Source organism: Kogia breviceps, chromosome 10, assembly GCF_026419965.1.
Source record: "Kogia breviceps isolate mKogBre1 chromosome 10, mKogBre1 haplotype 1, whole genome shotgun sequence".
NCBI lineage: Eukaryota > Metazoa > Chordata > Mammalia > Artiodactyla > Physeteridae > Kogia > Kogia breviceps.
Window position 1 is genome coordinate 87955613 of NC_081319.1, and position 24416 is coordinate 87980028.

Sequence of the window (24416 nt, forward strand, 5' to 3'; positions counted from 1 at the left end):
CATCGTTGATATATTTCTAGAAACAGTAATGCATTCCTTCCCAGAGACACCCAGTGCTCTGAGGAAGAAAATTGGTTTACAAAACTGAGACTTTGTTTTCAAAGCTTTCCAGCTGCACAGAACTCAACCTCAGGAGTTTTCCCCAGCTTTGCGAAGCTACTTGAGGTACCAACATTTAAGAGTCAGAACCTCTAGCTTGCAAATCAATTCTGAAGTCCTTGGCAAACAAAATCCAAATGGAAGCAGCCCCTGTCCGTGCTCACTGAGCTGCCCAGGCCATGCGTCCGAGCCCCTAGTTGGGATGGAGGAAGAAGCTTGTAGATGCTGCCCTGGGGGGCAGGGGTGTGTGTGTGTGTGGGGGGGTGCGCACGCACACGCGTGTGCAGGGGGATGGGACGGGGACTTCTGCTTAGAACACCAGAGGTGGCATCAAAAACTTAAACTGGCCATGCTGCAGAAGGACCACAGCACTTTTCCTCTTGATTTCTGACTGCAATTGCTCTGTTTAGGTCCTCAGACACTGAGGAGGTGGGGTGTGAGTGGCTAGATATCTAACCACAGGCATAGATGGTGTGGCTCCTCTGCCTTTACTGTTCCTCAGCATTAGAGTGAGGAGAGGATGCTTGTCAAACCCAAGAATCATTTTGAGGGCCTCAGGGCATGGCAGCAGGAACTCTGCCTCATTCACTTTGAGTACAGCTGAGCTCCTGACCTCTTTTTGCCCCAAATTCTTATTAAGAAAAATTTCAGCCCTTCAGAAAAGTCAAGCCTAGTATGTTGAACATCATATACCTTTATTTAGACTTACCAATTGGTAATGTTTTGCCATATTTGCTTTTCTTCTCTTGCATATGCTTGACTTTTTTTCCTTTTTTACTCAGTCATTTGATAGTAAATGGTAGATAACATGCCATTTCACCCCATAAATATTTTAGCACAGATCCTTTCATGATAACCTATGTAACTTGTATCCCTTGCATAACCACACACCATTATCACATCTAAGAAAATTACCAGTCCTCCTGTAGAATTATCTAATATCCTGTGCATTTTCAAATCTCCCTTATTTGGCCCAATGATGTCTTTTATAACTGTTTTAGTTTATTTACTTTCAAATCAGGATGGAATCAAAGTTAACACATTGCATTTGGTTGTTATGTCACTTTAATCTCTTTTATCTAAAATTTTTTTTCCCATAATTCTACTGCCTTTTTATAGAATCCAGGCCAGTTCTTTTAGAATCTCCCACATTCTGGATTTATCTGACTGTGTATGATATAACTTAACTTGGTCTTCTATGCTCTAAATTTCCGGTACACTAGAAGGCTTGCTTAGGCTTAGGTTAAACATTTTGTGACGATTTGCTACATACGTGTAACTCACTGCAAACAGGTAAATGCCTCCCATTTGAGCAGTGGTTGTCCGCTGCTGTGAGAACGTCCTGTGCTTTGAAAGGAATGTAGCCCTAATGCTGATCTCCTGTGCTCTTCTTAGAACATGTGCACCATTGAAGCAGAGCTGGAGAAGCAGCTGGGGGAGTTCTCCATCAAGATGAAAGGTATTCTTCCTCCTTTTTATAGAGAGCGGGGTGCCATCTCCGCCTAGCTCCTTGAAGTGTGACATCACACACTGTTTTTATTTTCCTTGCAAAGATACTGGGCCACTCTCTCTCAACCCTCCCCACTTACGTTAATTTATTGATGCTCCAGAACCTTCTCGTCCTGAGGCTTGCCTACCTACTTAACTATTTACTGTGACAGGATCTCAAACGTACACAAACATGGAAGAATATTATAAGAAACTCCCATAGACCCATCACCTCCATTTAATCATTCACAAGATTTTGCCACCTTTGTTTCATCTGTTTTCTTGTCTTTGTTTTTCCTTTGATGAAATAAAACCCAGATGTAGACTGCGATGTGCCTCTCTTAAAGAATAGGGACATCTTATGATAGGGACACCACAATGCCAAGTATTATCACTTCGAATAAAATGAATATGCCTTTGTTATGAATCCGTTCCATTAGCAAATGACCCGGTGGTCTCAAAAGTGAGTTATACAGTTGTTCAAATCAGGATTCAAATGAGGTCCATGCATTATCGTTGGTCGTTAGATATCTCTTTTCAGTTTCCTTTCATCTAAAACAGACCCCCTCCTTGTTTTTTTTCCTACCACTGACTTGTCATGTTGAAGCTGTTGTCGCTGTTGTCACTTTCAACGTGTTGTCACTGTTGTACAGAATGTCCCACGTTCTAGACTTGTCTGTTGGCTTCTTGGTGGTGTCATTTAGTTTGTTCCTTTATGCTCTACTTTCCTATAGATGACCTACCAACTTCTTTATTTCTAAATGTTTTTTAGTGTTAAACCCACATAGGACTGTGCATTTTCCTCTTTTTCCCAGTGCCTTTCTGGTGTTGACTCCAGGAAGTCCTATCTCTGAAAGCATTGTTGATTTGTACTGCAAGCATCTTCGGAACAAAAGGAGGCTCTAGTTGTAGAAAATGGAGCGCCCTTCAGGTGTTGTCACATTTACAACTCAGTGGCCGACAGGTCTTCAGATGAGCAGCCGTCACAGCGAGTCCGTCTTCCTTCTGAGTTTGGGCCACTCACCCACTCACGCAGGGAGAAGGGCTACTTTGTGTGCCTTTCCTTTTCTGAGGTTTCTTAGCAGCTGGACCCCTGGGTTACGAATGGGGATTTAATCACCCTCTTGTCTACTTTTTGCCATTCAGGGGGTAGAAAAGGGGCACTTTTTTTTTTTTAAGTGCTTAACAAGGAGCTTAATTTTCCAATGAGTCCCCTAACTCAGGAGGCAAAGTTTTCTGTGACGTGTGATGCCCGTGGAGCTGCTCTGGTTGAGTGTACCTGCAGTCAACGTGACCTTGACCCTCAGCTGCCCACAGGGCTGCGTTCTTCTCTCCAGCAGATCCCGTAGTGAATCAGTCAGTTATTCAGTATGAAGTCTCACTACTTACTTCACTACTGATCAGGGCATCTGTGCTGTTTCAGTTTTTTAGGTCCATTCTCTTCACTGTGGGTCCTCACCGAGTCAGTGGTTCTAAAACCACTCAGGCCCTGCCCCCATCTCAGCAAGTCAGGGCAGGGCCCTGGCACCAAGGAGCTCCACAGCTCTCTTCCCAGCATTCTCTCATTCTAAGGCAAGGGTTACAATCGGAAGCCGTCCTCTTCCCCGTTTCCCTCCCCCAAGATAGGTGGGTGGCACCCTTCGGGTATATTTTTCATCCTCAGGATGATTCTGTCAGCAGCCTGCTTCTGGAAAACCACTGCCCCGAGTCAGTGTTTAGCAGAAAACACGTCTCTCTCCTTCCGCTAACTCTCGGGCACGCCTCCGTGCAGGCTAGCACAGTCTAGGGTCTTACAGCTGAGAGAAATTCCCATCATGCCATCTTCTCACTGTTAATACAAGCAGTACCGTATTTCTCCTATTTCTGACGCTCACTATTATCAAACTCACCAATCTGGGGTGGGTTGGTGATTTCCCCATTTTGTCGATGGGGGGCGGGGTTAAGTGACTTGTCCCAGAAGTCACACAGTACGTTGGAGTCAAACTTGAAACTGAATTCCAGAGCTCATGGCTGCTAGTGCATTCCCGTCCCCCAGCCCCATATGAGGAGGGAAGTTCTAACAAAGATGAACAGATACTATAAATTATCGCTCAAAAAATGTTCTCTTCTATGGGACGGTAGTCTTCCACCCAGCACACAGGCACTCAGGAGTGGGTGGGAGGAAAGGGACACCCACCCACCAGAGCTGGGCCTCAGGCCTGAGGGTCAGTGAGGATGCTCTGGGGGCCCTACCATCCAGCGGGGGGCCTGGCTGCCCAGCTAAAGAACAGCTCTGGGTTATGATGGGTTATCATGACGGACGGGCTTAACTTTTTGCTAGCCCTGCTCTTCCATCTCTACCCTCAACGTTGTTCTCTCTTTCCTGCCCGAAGGGCTTCCCTGGCTTCTATCTGGGTTCAGGGTTTCCCCCGGGGGGGGGTCACTCAAACCTGCAAGTGATCCTCCTTTTTCCTTATTGATTTATCTCACTTCCACTTTCCTAATCTAACATGAAAACTTGAACTATTTCTATGCAGCCTTTCAAGGGTAACACCCCTGTGGAAATCTTCCTCTCTCTTGATAAAAGGAAGCCTCTCACGCTGCCAAGAAATCTTGCATCTTTGCAGTTACCTACTTTCTTATCTGTTATTCATTCTGGTTAAAAAAAAAAAAAAAAAATTACCACCCCCAACATCCATAGTGACCTAAGCTGAGGATCTTTCGTAATATTCTCAGACCTGGTAAGGCAACTTCCTCCTGCCACACCCTTCCCCAACACACAGACAGCAATCATTCTGTGGGGTTTTGGAGGGGTGGGGTAAGTGATGATGGTAAAGACGGTTGATCCTGCTGTTGGCCAGGCTCTTGGCTGCATCCTAGTGAATGGTCTCTGGCCTTGACTTCCACACAGTCTACTGGAGACAATGGTTGCATGAGCCAGTCTAATCTAATTCCATGGAATAAATGATCTACTGGGTCAATGATGTGGCCAATTGCTTCGATGCCTGGGGGAAAGGGGGGTGGGAGGGAGGGGGCGCAAAGGATGCCACCTATCTTGTGAGACGGAAATGGAGAAGAGGAAGCCTTCCCGCTGTGACCTTTGCATTAGAATGAGAGGACCCTGGGAATAGAGTTGTGGAACTCCTTGATGCCAGATTTTGAAGAGGGTCCAATGCCAGGCTAAAGAGGGAGCACTAGACCCATCCACCCATTTGCAGATGGAGAGATGTGGTCTGTTGCAGAAAAACTACTTCTTCTCCCAAGTATTACCTACTTCATATGAAGTTCCAGGCAGTGTGTATAGCCAAAAGTCTGTGTTGGCACCTGCAACTTTTAGGGCAGGTGCGGCCTTGGGAGAGGGGACATCTACCAGGGAGCTAGTAAATCTGCATTATTTATGCCTGGTCAGTAAATCAGTCAGTCCTGTAATGGGAGCACCTATCTATTCAGCTGTCTGGCTGTTTTCCTTGGAGTAGAAGGTGTCACTTCCTTAGCTTCAGAATCGCTCCCCTCACCCAGTGCTAAAATCGTCATGAATATCCAACCAGCCTCTTCTCTGTGTATATGCTGCCTGCCAACGTGTGTGATCTTTTTTATCTTTGGAAAGGAAGATCCTCACAGAAGTAGAAAAAAAGGTGACACATTCTTCTGGCAGAATGGTCCCTCAGCAAAAGAACAGGGTGGGCGGCTGCAGACTGTAGCATCTGGGCCTTCCGAATGAGGTCATGGAAGAGCTGTTTTATCAGTAATAGGTGTTTACGGTAAAACATCCACAAGGTGCAGGAAGATGCACCATGGAGATTAAAGTCCCCTCACCCCCTCCACTCCCCCATGCTCATCCCTGGGTGCTAACCCCCACGATGGTTTTTGGAGTGGCCGTAATGAAAGCTTTGTAGACAGTGCAGCAGTAATCCCCAAACCACTGAGAAAACACGGAGCTTTCCACAACTGAAAATCCCAACAGGTCTCAGACCAGAGTCTGAAAGAAACCTGGCCAGGTTTAAAAAGACACAAGGTGGTAACTCGCACTGACCCACTGTTAGTTTCAATTCTGCAATCAGTACCATGAGTGGCTTACATTAGCAGGTAGGACTTGAAGAATCATAGCACAGCCCCAGGCCTGTCTTTGCCTGTCTACTGCCACGTGCCACGGTATGGGTATAATCAGAGTATCAGAGTGATACCGCCTCCAGCATTTCCAAAAAATTTTGCTTTAATAAAATGAGCTGAGAAATTCAAAAACATCACTAACCAAGTCGCTTTCTCCTATCTGGATAAGTTCTTCCAATATGACATTTCTGGTGATTTTGAAAGGAAAAATAAAAACCCTCAGAGGATTTTCCCCTTTACTCTCCTTTAGCCAGCACTGATATCAGATCAGTTTTTTAGGTTTTTTGTTTTGTTTTTTAACCAGGCTTCCATTGTAATTGCATAGGTATGTAAATAGGCAGTAGATAAATCCTGAATGTTCTGCAGAGGTTTTTTTTTGTTTGGTTGGTTTTTTTGAAAACATCTTTATTGGAGTATAATTGCTTTACAATGGTGTGTTGGTTTCTGCTTTATAACAAAGTGAATCAGCTATACATATACATATATCCCCATATCTCCTCCCTCTTGCGTCTCCCTCCCACCCTCCCTATCCCACCCCTCTAGGTGGTCACAATGCACCGAGCTGATCTCCCTGTGCTACGCGGCTGCTTCCCACTAGCTATTTTACATTTGGTAGTGTACATATGTCCATGCTACTCTCTCACGTCGTCCCAGCCTACCCTTCCCCCTCCCCGTGTCCTCAAGTCCATTCTCTATGTCTTCGGCAGAGGTTTTTAAAGAGTGTTTAGGACTTTATTAGAATTGGTATATCCAGCCAATTGTGATTTATAAAGATCAGTCGATTGTGCTTTTTTCAGAAGTATTAAAAACAAAAGACTAATCCTCCAGAAAATTATTAGTGAAAATTGGCTTCTTTAATTCTGCTCTTATTTCAGTAAATCTTTTAAGAGGCTTGTTATGCTCTGCTTGTTAGTGGAAACTGGTCCTCAATGGACCGGATCCGTGGATGGAGAGGTGTGACGAACTGGTGAGTTGCTGCCATCTACTGACAGAGGGTGGTAACAGCAGGTGCCTTTTTAGGCCTCCCTGGACCTTCTCTATCGTCTTAACACTGGCATAGCCCGTGAGACTGGTGCAAAGCAGATTCATCCGTCCCAGTCTCACAACTTAACGGGGCTCTTCCTAGAAAGAACAGTCTTCTCTGCCCCAGAGAGCACCTCTCCCATCACCCCAGCAAGGAATATCCTCTCGTGCTGCCACAGTTGTTCCCCAGAAACTATTATATGAGTCTTCACAAAGGCCTGACACTTTGAGTTTTATAAGTGTGCCAGTGTGGGTTTATAAAGAGGGGAAATAAATTCTGCACCTCTGATCCCAATTGCTTGCTTACAGGTCTGGCTGGTTTTGCTCGCCTCTGTCCTGGAGATCAATATGAAGTAAGTGTGGTGTCGGTCTGGGTGTTGGACTTGAGAGGCAGGAGTCAGCTGTCATTATTTTGCTTCTTCAATTTTTTTTTTACATTTTTTTATCTTGAGAAAGAAATGTGAGCCAATAAGTAATTTTGGAGATTAGCGTAAGACCTCCCATATATGGGTCACTTAGACACCAATTTTTAACATTATGTCACATTTGCTTTATTATTATTAATACTATTATTGTTGTTGTTATTTTGCTGAACTATTTTAGATTAATGCACAGATATCATGACCCCTCACCCCTAAATTATTTGCCTGAGGGAATTTCCTGGCGGTCCAGTGGTTAGGACTTGGCACTTTCACTGCCTTGGCCCAGGTTCAATCCCTGGTTGGGGAAATAAGGTCCTGCAAGCAATGCGGCACAGCCAAAAAAAATTATTTTCCTGAATGTGGAAAGACATTCTCTCGTATAAACGTTGTACAGTTCTCTACACCAAACAAACTTAGCACTGGCCCTTTAGCTAATGTCATTTGACGTATAATCTATATTCGTATTTTTCCAAGTGTCCCAATATTGGACTTGACGGCAGTTTTTTTTTTCCTGATGCAAGATCCAATCCAGGATTATGACTACTCAAAAGTATCATGATTGAAGAATAATGGAATCTAGATCTTTCTTTATAAAAATATACTCCATAAAATAAAAAAGCTTTTTATCTTTTCCCTCTTCAAAAGGGAACTTACATAATGATTTCCTCTAACTATCTCCTCCAAAACCTTCTATAATCATTCACCTTGGCCGGGGGGTGGTGAGGGGGAATGTGTCTTCCTCTGAGCAGTAAAGCTGTCTGACTGAGGAGAAAAAGCACACCCTCTCCCCAGAGTGTGTCAGATCTCAAAATCCTTGTCCAGATCTGTCTCCCTTATCCGAAAGAAGGATGCCCTATTTCTTGCTTCTGGCCACTAAGTAGATTTTAGCTGATGGTTCCTTGTCTTTCTAAAGGAGCTGTGGAGTATGGAGAATTAATCCAGTGGTTGTTCTACTGAAGTAGAACTGACGAGAGGAAGAGCTGAGCCAAAGGGCACGATGCAGTGACCTTTCTCTAAAGAAAGCCCTTCATACCCTCTATCCTAGAGAAGCAGAACTTACCCCCTTTGAAAGTCTTTCCCTGCTGGTGCCCTGCTCCGTGCCCCCTGCCAGGGAATCTGGAAGAAGAGACAGTCAGTGGGTATCATGAGGATGCTGGAGCAGGGGAGGAACAGTAGCTGCCGTATTTACTCGCCTTTCTCATCCTGGTGTTTGGTAGGAAGGCGGGTGAGGGCAGTGGAGCCTGAGGGCCCTTGGGTGTCTTTCCCCAGATTTTCATGAAGTATGGCCGACAGAGGTGGAAACTGAAAGGCCGAATAGAAGTAAATGGCAAACAGACCTGGGATGGAGAAGAAATGGTGTTCCTGCCCCTGATAGTTGGATTAATTTCCATCAAGGTACAATATCGTCATCGCAGTTTGTTGTCTTTGCTGGTGCCACGGCTGGATGGTCCATCACGGAGACCTGTGCCCGCTGCCCCTCCAGCCCACAGACCTCTGTCTGTACTACAAGTACATCAAAAGACTTGCCCTCGTGTCAGAGCGGGCAATGGAAATGTGAGCTGGGCTTGGGAAACATCCACCTCTGATTTCAGATATGATTCTGAAATGCCTGCCCTGGACGAGAAAAACAAAAGAAAGAGTAACCTGCCTTCGTCCTCTGCACTCCTGTAAGGGGGGGGGTTCTTACCTCTCCTTCTCTCACCAGGTCACAGAAATCAAAGGGCTAGCAACTCATCTCCTGGTCGGCAGTGTGACCTGCGAGACCAAAGAGCTGTTTGCAGCCCGGCCTCAGGTGGTGGCTGTGGACATCAATGACCTTGGCACCATCAAACTCAACCTGGAAATCACCTGGTAGTAAGTTGCCCTTTTCAATATCATCATGATAGAAACAAGTGCTGTAGGCTCGTGCTGTCCGAGGGTGGTGTGTGGACCATCAAAATCACTGGGGAGCTTGGTACGAAAGCAGAGTCTCAGGCCCCACCCCAGACTCGCTGTGTCAGAATCTCTCAGGGCCCAGGAATCTCTTTAAGAAGCTGGGTGACGTTCACACATGTTAAAGGAGAACCCTCTGCCATATCACTACTCTCCTCTTCAACTTCCTATTTTTAAATATTTTATTCTGTCTCCTCCTCTCCTTCTCAAGCTTTAGATGTGTACAAAGAAGTATATCTCTCACGTCCACTAATCTGAAAGAAAATAACTGTCCAGTATGAGATATTTTATCCACAGAAAGATCCTGATTCTTGCTATAGTGTTTTAATTGCTTAGCCCTCTTTATCTCAGATACCTGACACTGCTTTGGAAATTTTTGGATATCCTTAGTCTCTCCACACTCTATATACTGAAACAGAATATTTCCAAAGGGCCAGAGATACCTTTTGTCAAAGCAGGGAACTTAAAAGTGGTTTTCTGAAGTCACCCCGTGAGAAAGGTCATGATAAGCTATTAAATACTGGTTGCTCACAACATTTGATCTTATGCCCCTGGTATATTACCAAGTAACCAGGACATGTTCAGTATTAATGTTTGGGGCCACCTTTACAATATCGAGGGTCAGGCATGGAAGCAGCAAAGACATGTTGCCTTGTTATTGGAACAGTGTCCACAGCTTTTGCCCAGCCCATCTCTCCTCGTAACTTGTAACGATTGACGTCTCAAATGCAAGATCGGTGCTTCTGCTGGAGGAACACATGGCATGCTGATAAATGGCGTCATTGTGAACAGACTGTTATCCTCTCAGTCACACAACAGGCTCTGGGTCACCTGAAAGGAATAGGAGAGTTTTCTTTAGAACCGAACAATAATCCTGTTGCTCTCTTGTATCATTAAAGCGTCTGCCCTTGCAAAGCTCCAGGAATTTTTGCAGACTTCTTCAACGTCTCGTGTTGGGACAAACATTAATACGTTTGTGTCTCTGATACGAATGAGGAAGCAAATTTATCTGGTATGCAGGTGTGCACACAAATTGTGCTTAAAGCTGTGATGATAATCTGGGGTCCCTTGGGTGAGTCTAGACCCCGTTTTCTGCTCCACTTTTTTTTAATCTTGGTTTGTTTGCTGACGGACCAATTTGGCCAAAACTAGCCCAGTTCCTACTGGTTTGAGTTTACGTTAGTATAATGAGGTGCTTTCTTGGCCTGTGGACCGGTGAATATAGGTGACTTTAACAGACGTGTGTTCATGGGGACCTGTTGTTTTGCAGTCCGTTTGACGTGGAGGACGTGACCCCGTCCTCAGGCACTGGGAACAAGGCAGCCGCCCTCCAGAGAAGAATGTCCATGTACAGCCAGGGCACCCCAGAAACGCCCACCTTCAAAGACCACTCCTTCTTTGTAAGTTCAGTGTGATTTCTAGAGGAGAAATGATGAGCCTGAGGCAGTGCTTGCACCCAGGGTTTGAAATGCTTAATATATGGTGTTAGGGAGTCTCTATAATTCCTAATACAGTCGTCCCTCAATATCCGAGAGGGATTGGTTCCGAGAACCCCCCCTTGATACCAAAATCCTAGGATGCGCAAGTCTCTTATGTTAAAAGGCATAGTGTTTGCACGTAACCTATGCACATCCTCCCGCATACTTTAGATCATCTCTAGATTACTTATAATACCGAATGCAATGTAAATGCTGTGTAAATAGTTACCAGCAAATTGGCAAATTCAAGTTTTGCTTTTTTGGAACTCTCTGGAATTTTTTTTTCCTGGATGCATAACCCTTGGATACGGAGGGCTGACTGTAATGTCATCTTCAAGTTCACCCTAAGCACGCGGTGACTAAGGAAACCACGTTCGGAGCTGTCTGTGACCACCCGCGCACAGGTGGTAAACCTCCTGTGGCTCTCCTCTCCTCTCCCCCCACTTAACCTGTTGCTTTGGTAAACACATGTAGACTTTTCTGCACATTCCCTAAGATCAGACGTTTAAAGAAGTGGGTGTAGATAATGGCCTCCTTGTTTTAATCAGAAATGCTCGCTAAAAAGCTGACAAAGACATGGTAACCTGCTGCTTTCCACTAACTCCCCCATTTTGCTTTGACTTCTGAAGAGATGGTTGCATCCTTCACCAGACAAGCCAAGGCTGTCTGTCTTGAGTGCCTTGCAAGACTCTTTCTTTGCCAAGCTGCACCGCAGCCGCTCTTTCAGTGACCTGCCCTCCCTCAGGCTGAGACCCAAGGCCGTGCTAGAGTTTTATGTGAGTGTGTGTGGCCCGCCTGGGTGTGCCGTGCTTGCTGTAGGGGGCTTGTGGCATGTGGGCTTTGGCGTGGCTCTTGTTTTATCTTCTCTCTCTCTCTCTCTCTGTCTCTCTCTCTGTCTCTCTCTCTCTTGCTCGCTCACTGGCTAACGGTTACAGGCCTCCTGTCCCCGGGTGGGAAATTGGGGCATGTATGCACCTTTGTGAGAGAGGCCGTTTGTCCTTCCCTGCTCATGATCTCCGCTTTTGTGCTGTGACGTTTCTGCGCTGGGGCAAAGATATCCATGGTAACAGTATTGTCATTTAAAAAAAAAATACAATTGCACTCAAGGTCAAAGAAGATTTTCGTTCACAAGTTAAGCTAATGTGTCACTAATAGCAATCTTAACAGTTGTAGCCTTCAAAACCTGGTATTGGATTTAAACCAATTTTCCCAAAACTATTTTTATTGAAAGAGGTTCTTAGCCTTAATTGATTGTATTGTTTGCTAGTTTTATACTATCGAAGTAAAAGAAACTCTTTAATTTGCAATCAGGAATGTAATAGGTAACCTACATGATATGTGTTATCCATTATGTCACAAGAGAATACACATACACATATGTACATACATACCTGGAATGTTCTGCCGTTTACAGACATATAAAAGTAATCTTTGAATGTCCAGAGAGGAAAGGGTTAAAAGTCTTCTGGTTAATAATAATAATAATTGTTATACTCCAATAAAGATGTTAAAAAAAAAGAGTGCAGCTCCTACACTAACTGGCAGCCTAAATTAGTAGAGAGACTGATTATAGAGGAGTTTGAAATAGATTTTTTTAAATCACTTTCAAGTACCCACTCTGCATGCTCAAATGAGGTAAAAGAATGTTGCATTAGTAAGATATCTTTTTAAATATACTTTAAATAAAAATTTAAAATAGATTTATTTTTCTTTCTAAATGACTATTTGAAATGCATTTTTAATTTTTCTTCCAAATAAATAAACCATCCCCCCAAATAATAATAATTGCATCTTATTCATTGGATTAAAAAGCACAGGTGAAATGGACCAGGCTAAACTCTAGTGGAGTTTCCACGGAAAATGGGAAGACTACATGGGAAAGATATGCACGAGCCAGAGAGGAGTAGAGCTGATACAGTAACTGTCAATGTCATGTGTATATTCATGCTCATACGCTGCAAGTTGGAGGGTGTAGAGATGGTTAGTAGAGGTTTTAATTGCATCACGTAAACAAGAGCAAGATTAGAAAAGAATGTGATGGCTTCCTATAGCCTTTTGCATAAACGCAAACTCCTCAGAGCAGCTGTTCCATTCTGGCCCAGTTTTCCAGGCCCACCTCTCGTCTCTCCAGGCTTTATTCTCTGCCTGACTGCCCCCCGCCGACCCCGAACCCCCCTCACTGTCCTCCAAATGCACTCTCCCTCTCGAGAGCTCCCACAGACCGTTGTTCCTTCTAGGACTCACTTCCTCCTCCTCTGCCTTTCTTCTCTGCACTTTCCAGGGCTGAGTTCCAGACCTTCTCTCTCCTGGGCACCCCCCTCCCCGCCCCCGCCGGGGCTCCTACCACCCTGCAGCATCCATACATCGTCCCTCAGTTACAGCACGCCTTCCCCGTGTGCCCGTTTATAGGCTTGCCCTCTTGGCAGGCTGTACGTCCCCTTCAGCAGGGCATCTCAGTCTAACTGGATATTTGCCACTTAAGTACATGCAAATTGGGTTTGGGAATGTGAGACTTGAGAGAAATGGCTGAAGAGGAGTTTGGAATTTAAATAAGAATCGTGACCACCAGGCCCCCTCCTTACTTAGCCAGCGCCTCCCGCCTGCCTCAGAGCTGCTTGGAATGTGTGTTCTGAAGATGAGCTGAGGCTGGGCAGGAGCGCTCAGAGGACCCAGGGCTTCTGTGAGATCCCCAGGGGACCCCACGGAGGAAGCAGGACTCAGCCTTCCCCCATCCCTCCCCAGAAGCTTCCTTTTTTGTCTGTCCTGGAGGCATAAAGCATGTTTGGGGGGAAAAGAGGGGTACAGATACAGGAGGAAGGAAACTGAAGTAAAGGAGGCTGGGAGTAGTGAGTCGCACGGGGACCCACCCCCTCCCCATCCCCACCCAAGGACGGTCCCTGGAACTCCCTACCCCCCACTCTCCCCCGCCCCCCCGGGACTCCGGAGTACAGTTCAATAATCACTAATCCAGGAAAACATTCTCACTTTTCGAGGCAAAGAAACTGAGCCTGCAGAGGTTACTTGAGTGCCCCAGTGACACATCCTTTTACTCATCCTGTGGTTAAAGTCAAAAACCTTCCAACCAGACGGGAATGGAGAGTTTGAGTTGAAACTGCATGTATTGGGAGCTGGTGGCCCACATCCAGCAGTGAAGGGGCCATGGACGCTGCTGGAGGAGGATGGCGAGCCTCTTTCTGTCTGCTCCCCATTTCACTTGCTGTAACATTTTTATTTCCTGGGCTAATTCCCAGTACTATCGTGATCATTCGTTGTTTTATTTATTTATTATTATTATTATTATTTTTTTTGGCTGCACCACGCGGCATGTGGGATCTCAGTTCTCCCATCAGGGATCGTGGAGCCCACGCCCCCTGCAGTGGAAGTGCAGAGTCCTAACCACTGGACTGCCAGGGAGTTCCCTCATTGTTTTATGTATAATTAAAATAGGTACTTACCTTTCCTTAAACAATCAATTCTGGAATCCAAGAGAGAGTATTCATTTTGAAGGAGTTGATCTCAAATAACTAAAAAGCGTTTCCCACAGGACAACATTTAGCACTTCGCCAAGACCACAGTGTCAGGAAGGGTGACTTGGAAATTGCCTTAACGCCTGCATAAACAAATTATCTTGGTTACCTGGATATTTCTGGCCTCTGTCTTCTGAGTTCTGCTTCAGGGATCACAGAGCCTGGGGCTGCCTGACAGAGCACTTGGGATTTCTAGACACCCTGGGAGCTCTGGGGTTTGCAGCCCTGGAAGATAGTTGTTCAGTTTATCAGTCTTTTTCTCCTCTTTTTATAGAAGCTCTGCGAACGTATTTCTGGTCTTGAATTGTTTGTGGCATGGTTACTGAATGAATAAAACTTTTTCCAGGGCTTGGGATTTGTGGGTAGAGATTTTCAAAAAAATAATGTATGAGAACTGAAGCAGAACAAAGTATCACATCTTTTGAGTGAAATAGCAAGAATGTTGTAAAGTCTTTTAAGATCGATGCCAAAAAACAAAAACAACCCAAAAAAATCAAAACAAAACAAAAATAACAGTGGTGCTGTTCTTAACTATGGCTGCCAAATATTGTGAGATCCTGGGATTTGGGAAACAAGCACCGCTCCCCTGCCTCCAACCTCTTCTTTTGAAAAATGTCAAACCTGAGAATAGTGCAATGAACTTTCACCTAGATTCTACAATGGTAATAGAGTTTTTAAAGGCTTGTTTTCTTTTGTCACGCTCCTGCGCTGCCCGCGCACACACACAAAATCAACAATGCAATGTTAATATCATGAAAGGTCTGTTTTTTAAGTTTTAATTGTCTTACATTTTGTCTGGAAACGGACCATGCCAAACGCATCGCTTGTATTTAAAATCATAATGATTTGCCTTATGTCCGCAGTCGAATCTACCTGATGACATCTTTGAAAACGGGAAGGCAGCTGGGGAGAAAATGCCACTGTCCCTCAGCTTCAGTGACCTGCCCAATGGGGGCTGCGCCCTCTCCCACAGCCCAGCCGGCTCTCTCCCCAGCGCGTGCTTGGCAAATCCAGAAATCACCATCACCCCCGCGGAGCTGAACCTCGGCAGCCCCTCCTCCCAGAACGAGGGCCTGGATGACTCCAGCTCGGCCTCTTCCAAGAGCTCCTTGGGAGAAGGCTCAGAGCCCAGGCCCCACCGGGAGGAAGAGACCGAGGGGCCCGGGAAACCTGAGGCCTGCAGAGCATCCGCGGGTGCCCGGACGGAGCGCCTGTTCTTGGAGAAGGGTGTCGCAGAGGCCCTTCTGCAGGAGTCTGACGAGGCCTCTGAACTCAAGCCCGTGGAACTGGACACTTTTGAAGGAAACATCACGAAGCAGCTGGTCAAGAGGCTCACCTCGTCAGAGGTGCCAGCGACCACCGAGAGGCTGCTCTTTGAGGGCTCTGTCAGTGGAGAGTCTGAAGGCTGTAGATCGTTCCTAGATGGAAGCTTAGAGGATGCCTTTAATGGGCTTTTCCTTGCATTAGAACCACATAAAGAGCAATATAAAGAGTTTCAGGATCTGAACCAAGAAGTCATGCACTTGGATGATATTCTAAAAGTAAGTACATTTTTAGGGAAATTGGATTAGGTCTGGAGACAGGTATCTTCAGCCAACATTCTATTTAAAATAGCCTATCTTTTTTTTTTTTTTATCCTGCCCCATCACAGGATCAGTAGATAATCATCACGTAAATAGCACTGATTTTTAATACTAGTAGTGTATATTAATTTTTATTTTCCTGACAACTGATCAATTTAAGGAAAATGATTAGGAGTTAAATTAACAGCTCTAGAGAACGTCTAAATTCCCTCAGTCCCTAAGTTCATCATTCAGATCCCAAATGTGAAATGGTGGCGTTTTGAGCATCATAATCTCATTGAGATGTTACTGGAGAGGGTACCTCTCTGAGTATCAGGGAAGCAGGAAAGCCCTCCCATGGGTGAAGACAGAGTTAGACAGTACAGATGTGAGAGCCACGGGCATCTCTCCCCCACCCAGGGCACCACCTCCTGGAGGATTCCCTTCTCTGCAATTGGCCCACATCGGTGAGTCGGAACCCCAGATAATCACCCACGAATAATCTAGAAGCCAGAGAACCCTGACTCCACCAGAGTTATCTTCCTCTCTCCTGCTCCTAATCAGACCGCTCAGGATAGACATGGGAAGATAGGAGTGAGGGGGTGAGTTCCTCTTAGGCAGGAGGTCCTAGCGGTGAGGTCGTTAATGCTACCCCAGGATGTATCTGTCTCCACTTGGCATGCAGATGAAATTTTTAAAAGCAAGACACAAGAAGACAGACCTGGGGCTTCCCTGGTGGCGCAGTGGTTGAGAGTCCGCCTGCCGATGCAGGGGACGCGGGTTCGTGCCCTGGTCCGGGAAGATCCCACGTGCCGCGGAGCGGCTGGGCCCGTGAGCCGTGGCCGCTGAGCCTGTGCGTCCGGAGCCTGTGCTCCGCAACGGGAGAGGCCACAACAGTGAGAGGCCCGCGTACCACAAAAAAAAAAAAAAAAAAAAAAAAAGAAGACAGACCTGGAATTTTTGTCCCGAATCCCACTACCACTTCTTGTATTCTTTGAGTTGCCACTCTGATTTATAGTGCCATAGAGAAGAGAGCTCGGATCTTTTCTCCTGAAAGAGCAGTTCTTTGGGAACCTGTTCTATAAAATAAGCTTGAAAATACGGTGTCAGGGGCAAGTCAACCCACAGCAGGCTGTTGCATCCCTTGGCGTGACGGTTTTAAAATGTGGCCTTCCGCATATTCCAAATGTGGCATCTGGAACAACCTTCCCAAGGCTTTTCTCACAGTCTCAGTCACGCTGACCTAGGTCTGGAGGGGATGTCTGGCCAGGGCAGATAATAATTCATGCTCTGACTCCCCGCATCCTCTAATGCTCATGACAGATTGATTCAGCTGTAGGTATAGCCTCTGAGCAGTAGGGATGGGCATTCTGAATCTGCTTCCTGTAAAGCGTAACTCAAAAGCATCCTCTCAGGGCTCATGCATGGAGGCTGTTTGTCCAGTGCTGCAGTGAAAACATCTTTTATCCCCTCAACAAGCTCATGTCAGCACAGTTGACCAGCTTTTGCTTCCTGGGCAAAAAGTTGTTAAATGTAAAGAGCTAAGACACAGTTGATCCACCTAAAGTAAATGCCTCAAATGTCTAGATGCCCCCATTTCCGGGCATCTAGGGTGCTGATCAGTAGCTCAATCCACCAGGAAGCACTAAGCGAGCCATCTATTAGTCTTACAAAAACCTGGTGGCTATAGGTTTCTTTCCAGAGTATTATTTCAATCTGCTGTTGTTCCAAAACTATCCCGCTACTAAAATCCTTAACTGCCCCTTTCTTTATTTTGATCAATATTTAAACACATCCATACTGTACAAGATCAGGTTCTGCAATCTAGCTTAGGGAAGAAGACCCTAGAAGTGGGTCGAGTCGGGACTGGCTCCTCCTCTCTCTCTGAGATGGAAAAACGGCATTAGAGTTGAGGTCTGGGGCAAGTGGCTTTGTCTCCAGCCAGGATTAAAGCATCCTCTGGACAAAGCTTTCTCTTTTTTCCCTCCTTCACATTCCTAGGATGCTAAACACCTTGAGGATCTGAAAGTAAAAGATGCTGCCTCTTGGACGGAGATCACTGAGGGCGAATGAAACAACTCTGCTTTAAAAGACTGAAAGACGGTTTCCTATATGCTCTGTCTTGAGTGTCAGAGACTCAGACCCCTGCAAGGCCCTTCCGACCTTGTGTAATGAAGTCAGCAGGGAGTGCCACCTAACTGGATGGAGAACATTTAGTTCCTCTTGCTTGCAGAATTTGTCCCATTCAGTAACCCCCAGCATCCTCTCGACTCTTTGGAAGAACTTCTCTCCATCTCTGTGCCCATAGCAACTGGCATTACCCTGTTTGTAATGTTTCTGCTTAATATCCAGCAATGTAGAATTCTCCAGACCATAGAATGGGTTTGCTCACATAATTCCAGGGCCCAGTCAGGGAAGAAATGGAACTTGTTCCTTCAAAGAGAGGAAGCGCGGCGACTCCTTCTCATGCCCATGCCATTTATTTTCTCCTCGATGCTCGACGAAAAATTACATGCCGTGAATGTAAAATTAATATTTAAGTGTACTTACCTAGGGAGCGTGGCTTAGGTGAATTCGAGTCGTTTTCTGTTTCTGGGATTTGTTTTGTGAATCCTTTAGAACAGGTGCCTCAGATAGCTCACCCCTGTCTCAGGACACTAGACATGTTGCCACTTGGAATTAGAGATTCGTTAGTAGTTGGCATTGACTGTGACTCTTTAGATTTGTCTGCCAGTTGAATTTTATTTGGGGTTGAGCACTAGGCGGAGAGGGTATAGCAGTTCTACTTCCCAAAGCCTTCTGATTGTCATATTTTTTAAACTGTTTATTATAAAAATTTCAAACAGAAGTAGAAAGAATCAGATCCTGGATCCTGATGTGCCCATCCCCCAGCCTCCACCGTGCTCAATTCATAGCCAGTCTTGTGTCTATTCTTCTACCTGCTTCCTTCCCTCTGGATTGTTTTGGAACAAATCCCAGATGTTGTGTCATTTTATCCACGGTTGTACTTTCTTTTATTAAGAAGATTTGAAATGAGTTTTTTAATGCCAACAAAAATAAATTAAAGTTTGAAAAAAAGAAAGTGTCACATCTCCCACTGAGTGTCTTTGTTGTGTTTCTCCTTCTGAATATGTTGATATTCTCCTTGGTACCTTCTACCTTTGCAGTGCAAGCCAGCAGTAAGCCGAAGCAGGTCTTCCAGTTTAAGTCTTACAGTTGAAAGTGCTCTAGAAAGCTTTGATTTCCTGAACACCTCTGATTTTGACGAGGAGGAAGATGATGGTGATGAGGTTTGTAATGTTGGAGGAGGTGCTGACTCAGTATTTTCAGACACTGAGACTGAGAAAAATAGGTAAGTCTGAAGTTAGCATCTGCTTCTATTTCTACTGTCATAGCTAGTACAGCAGTTCTTTGTAGCTACCAGACGGGACCTGATACACATCTCCAGGAAGATAAAAAAACCCCTATACATGAATTGGCTTACCGTTCCTTTGCATTGTTAAGTACAACTTTTAAATATCATTCACCTGTTTTGGTGTTGTTTAAGGAAAATTAAATTGACTCTCTTCCTTATAAATGAAGGGGAGATTTTTGTATGAGTGTGTGTGTGTATTTATGTGTATGCACATACATCTTGTAGGTTTCAGTGTCTACAACTTGTCCCCAATGTAATTAATTCCAAATTAAGTAGGTTTACCATGTTTCTGGAGAACTCTTACTGGATGATCAGTTTGGACCTGGTTCTCCTTGATTTGCATCGTATTTCTCATTTCTTCATTTTGTTAGACTTTGCTTTTCCCACCCCTTATCTCTCCGTTCCTTTTGGCCATTGGGTCTTTGCAGTAGATTAAGCTCATCAGTGCCTATATCAAAGCCAGGTTTAAGCCCCGTGGTCCATGTTTTCCTTAGAGCGTAAGAAGAGATGACTGATAACTGATAACTCCCACTGGGTCTGCAGGGCTCCAGCTGGAATGTGGCCTTCTCTAGGGGTGGGACAGGGCAATGGGAAGGGAGGATAAAGGTGAAATGTTGTCACCTTCTCCATTGGGCTTTCTTGTACCAAACCGCGTGTTCAGAGCTAGAACCTGGGGTCCATTCTGTAAGCTCAGTGAACATACTCGGCTCCATCAATTACTGCGAAAAAAAAAAAATACACAAACACTTTCCCAAAGGAAAGGGTGGGTTTCCATCCATCTTTTCTTTTGACATGTTATATACACTGATTTTCAAGTTACAACAAGCTATGGCTGTTCAACCGTCGCAAACCTCTCTGTGGGTGGTGTTAACATTTTGGAGTTTTGTTGTTCCTGGAGGGTTTCTTCTGCCAAAGTGAAACCAGGAAAAGAAAAAGTGAGAAATAGAATTTATCCTTTGAGCAAAGTGGGGGCATAGCAAAGAAAATTCATGAAATGCATGTCATGTTTAAATTATCCTTCTACATTCTACAGTGAGAGTTTTCTAACTTGATTGAATTTGCGAAATGCTTCTTAAACCAAACATCTTCCTGTGTACTTGTTAGCTTAAGCTATTAGATGATTGATCAAGGTCCGATTAAACTTTTTTTCTTCTTGCTATAAGAAGCATTTTAAAAACATCATAGCCTTTGTAAATTTTACAGAACATTGCTATTAAATATGTCTAATTTGATCAGTCTTGCCCTATGTCACCAGGGGTATAATGGAAAATTGTGGAAATTATATGTGTGTTTTAAATATGTGCTGACTACCAGGACACAAGCTGAATGTTTTCTCCTTGGAGGTAAATGTGAATCAGAGTAAGGCATTCAACGCCTCTAAACTCTGGTGCATGATCTTTTTATTTTTATTTTTATTTTTTTTTTTTATTTTTTTGCGGTACGCGGGCCTCTCACTGCTCTGGCCTCTCCCGTTGCGGAGCACAGGCTCCGGATGCGCAGGCTCAGCGGCCATGGCTCACGGGCCCAGCCGCTCCGCGGCACGTGGGATCCTCCCGGACCGGGGCACGAACCCGCGTCCCCTGCATCGGCAGGCGGGCTCTCAACCGCTGTGCCACCAGGGAAGCCCATGATCTTTTTAAATTGTGGAGACTGGGGAACATGAAACTAGAAGCCAAAAACCACCTGGCTGTGTGAACTAGGATGCTCTGGTTAACACCTCTGCTGGTCATTCCTTCCATGTGCGAAATGAGACCCTTCCCTCCCCCTCGCCGTCCTGCACAGATTCATATTAAGAATAAAATTAAATAACAGGTGCAACAGATTTATTTTTACATGTAAGTGCCATCACGATACAACTTTAGATGGTTCAACGGTGGGCTTTACACAAAGCCTGCGAGGCAGAACTAAGCGATACAAATGCCCCTTTTAGCTTTTGTCTGGAGTAGAACATCATGTTTCTTCCTAACAGCTTTCCTTTCTCCTTTTCTTCAAGTCACGATTGATTTAAGGCCAGGAAAAAGCCTTGACTGATTATTTCTTAATGGTATTGCTCTTGGGAAACCACAGGTTCACAGGACAGTTTAATCCCAGAAAATTTGGCAAACCACTCAGTCAACAGAGCAGGAAAGTGCCACAAAATGAGGGCACATTGCGAAAGACTTCTTGGTGAGCCAACTTTACAGATGGTTCGTTGTGCTTGAGAAGCAAACAGAGAACTCTGGAAAGAGTCTGTTTGCAGGATCTTTTTAATATTAGGCAAATTGGTGACCAGGCTTAGTTATAAAATAGTTTTTGAAAGGTATCTCTATTTTTCAAGATAGGCAAGCTCAAGACTCTTTTCAGTGGGTGCTGTGATTGAGTTGATCTGTGATTTCCATGCAGAAAGAACCAGCTAACATTTCGCACACCTTCCTGCTTCAACAGTTACAGATCGGTACACCCGGAAGCCAGGGGGCACCTCAGCGAAGCCCTGACTGAGGACACGGGAGTTGGGGCTAGTGTGGCAGGAAGCCCTCTCCCACTGACCACGGGAAATGAAAGCCTGGACCTCAGCATCATCAGGCACCTCCAGTACTGCACCCAACTCGTCCAGGTAGGACTGGTGACGGCACTGGGTTTTTAGAGCCCAGGTTGTTGATGCAGCAAGAATGAATGTGTGCTTCCTTTTTTGAGTTTTCCCAGGAAAATGAGAATTCAGGAATAAGAGAACCATCCCGCTTTGATTTGACCCAACTCAGAAACTCGCTCTCTCAACCCTGGGTTTTCTATCTTAAAACCTAGATCTCCAGACTTTAACAGGTAGTAGGTGACATATAATGTGCTCTTGCTTTCAAATCATTTGATAAGAGGTGAGAGTAATGTGATTTCTTTTTAGATAAGGAATTTGCATTCTGCCATCTACAAGTGGACTTTGAAAGCCAGTATTATTGAACATATGTTAATATGAACCCATCACATGAGCTAGTTTTCTACCATCTGGACAGCTAAAGGCAAAATGCTCCAGAACATAACCACAGTTTCCCAGATCTTGAATAAGTACTTGTTAGCAACAAGAAAGAACATTTTACAGGTATTATCCTCCTCACCAGTTCGCTTTCATTCTGCGACACCCTGGGGCTCACTTTTCTTCTCATTTCAGGCTGTTTATCACTTAAGATTTTGCCACAGCAGAGCAACTATTTTGACATTCTTTTGTTGCAGGGAGAGTTTCAGCTGTCTTGAACAAAGCATTTTCCCCCAAGCAGCTATTGGTACTCGAATGCTTCCTCCTCACCTGGTGGCTTGTCTTCTCCCAATCTTGTTCTTCTCCCGCTTGCTTGGATGTGTGGGGAACAGGAAAAGAATGTGAAAGCCAGTGTATAATGGTTTCAGGGGGATGGGCCAGGCAAGAAAAGGAGGAATCGTGCTTTTAAGAGCACATGGCCAACTGGAAGACTAGAGGCAGGGTGAGGAGGAAGGACCCCAGGGAGGCGGGGAGTCCGTTAATGTTGCTTTTTTAGTAACACACTTGTGATGAGATGTAGAAGAATCTGCTTCTCCTCCACGAATGTAAACCCTCAAAGCAGCCTCAGACACCTCACGTGCTCTGGGAAACTGGTTGGCAGTTATGACTCTTGCACTAGGTTGGCCAACACCCCAGCAGATCTCTTCTGTTGAGCGTTGAATTTGCAAGCCAGACGCCGACAACCAATCTGGCAGAAGGTGCAATTTTTTTTTTTTTTTTTTCTGACCAAAATGGACAAGGATTGTCGTTGACTTATAGCTATCCTCTATTCACCAAGCGCTGGAATGAGATGGTTTTCACAGCTCTTTGTCCTTGGTGAGCCCGAGACTGTGCTGAGCAAACTCCCCGTTCACCTTTTAGACGTAAAGTCATTACTTTGTGTGGCATGGGAGAATTCTCTTCCATGAAGCGATGGATGTTTTCTCTCAAAGAATAATTGGCATACAGTTGTCAGTGCAGTGTTTCTCTCGATAATAATGCCTTGGTTATAACACTTCAACTCCTCTGTGGAGAAAATCAACACTAGAAAAACAAGAGGGGAGTTCCTCTCTACGTGGTGCATGAGATACTCCCCAATCCATGAATTGTTTAGTAAAGCCAATTAGATCTTTAAAATTTTAAAAAAGGAAAAGAATTTGTAGAGAGGTGGATGGACCTAGAGATGGTCATACAGAGTGAAGTAAGTCAGAAAGAGAAAAAGAAATATCGTATATTAACGCTTACATGTGGAATCCAGAAAAATGGTACAGATGAACCGGTTCGCAAGGCAGAAATAGAGACATAGATGTAGAGAACAAACGTATGGACACCAAGTGGGGAAAGGAGGGGTGGTGGGATGAAGTAGGAGATTGGGATTGACATATATACACTAATATGTGTAAAATAGGTAACTAATGAGAACCTGCTGTATAGCACAGGGAACTCCACTGTACAGTAGAAACAAACACAACATTGTAAAACAACTATACCCCAATAAAAATAAATAAAGAAAGAAAAACAAAAGAGGTAGACATAAAGATATAGAATAAAAGAGTAAGGGTTAGAAGCTTGATTTCTAATTCACACCCATTCCTGAATCAGTGAGTTTACTTATTCATTTGGTATATAATTGCAAAGAGATAAAAATGAGCAGCCCATAAGAATCATAATAGCTATAATTATGTTTAAAATAAAGCAGTTATTTTCTACCGTATTTATTTACAGGAAAGGCATTAGTACATAATTGCTACACTTGACTTTTGAATTTAAAATATCCTCTTTGCCTTAGAGTCCAAATGCTTTAGACCATACAGGATGGTGGTACAGGTCTGCATCCTGCAGCCATGCCTACCAAGTGAAGGGGACGGGTTTCTGAGAGACACAGAAAGGACTAGAACCTTCAGGCAGCAACTGACTTCTGTCCTTTCCCCTCCCAAGCCCTTCCTTATTCTTGTGATCTGCACACAAGTGAAATCACTTGCTATTTATGTGCCCTTGAGCACGTTACTTCACCTCTCTGTGCCTCAATTTCCTCATCAGTAAAATGGAAAATCAAAAGTTCCCACCTCATTGGATTGTTGTGCAAAATAGCACAAACTAATACATGTATAAGGCTCAGACCAGTGCCTGGTACATAGTAAGCACTTGTTAACTATAGTGAGAGAGCTTTGATTGTAATTAGGATTATTCTACAACACGCTCTTAATTTTCAGCTTGATGACAAGGATATAAATCAGGCTGTGAAAAATTACTACGCTTGTAAAAAAAAAAAGTCTTTTTTCTCTTTCCATACTGGAGGGCAACCTAAACATGCCCTTCAAGTTTCAGAGAGGATTTTTAGATTGACATACATACAAGAAAGGTAACTTTATAATAACCTTGCAACCCTACTACTGAG

General features: G+C 44.6%; 1 protein-coding gene across 10 annotated transcripts in view; it reads left to right on the forward strand.

Moving 5' to 3' along the window:
* The window catches only part of RIPOR2 (RHO family interacting cell polarization regulator 2), a 215122-nt gene that overhangs the window by 175989 nt on the left and 14717 nt on the right, over positions 1-24416 (forward strand). For 5 of the 10 annotated variants that reach the window (XM_067006653.1, XM_067006652.1, XM_059077577.2 and 2 more), the window contains exons 8-15: positions 1495-1558; positions 7009-7052; positions 8391-8516; positions 8827-8975; positions 10324-10453; positions 14922-15599; positions 18788-18972; positions 21460-21628. In XM_067006653.1, the coding sequence (XP_066862754.1) occupies positions 1495-1558; positions 7009-7052; positions 8391-8516; positions 8827-8975; positions 10324-10453; positions 14922-15599; positions 18788-18972; positions 21460-21628 (1545 nt within the window). Of the gene's footprint in view, positions 1-1494; positions 1559-7008; positions 7053-8390; positions 8517-8826; positions 8976-10323; positions 10454-14921; positions 15600-17621; positions 18692-18787; positions 18973-21459; positions 21629-24416 lie in introns of those variants that run through there. The other 5 variants (XM_067006657.1, XM_067006656.1, XM_059077580.2 and 2 more) reach the window with 1 other exon arrangement.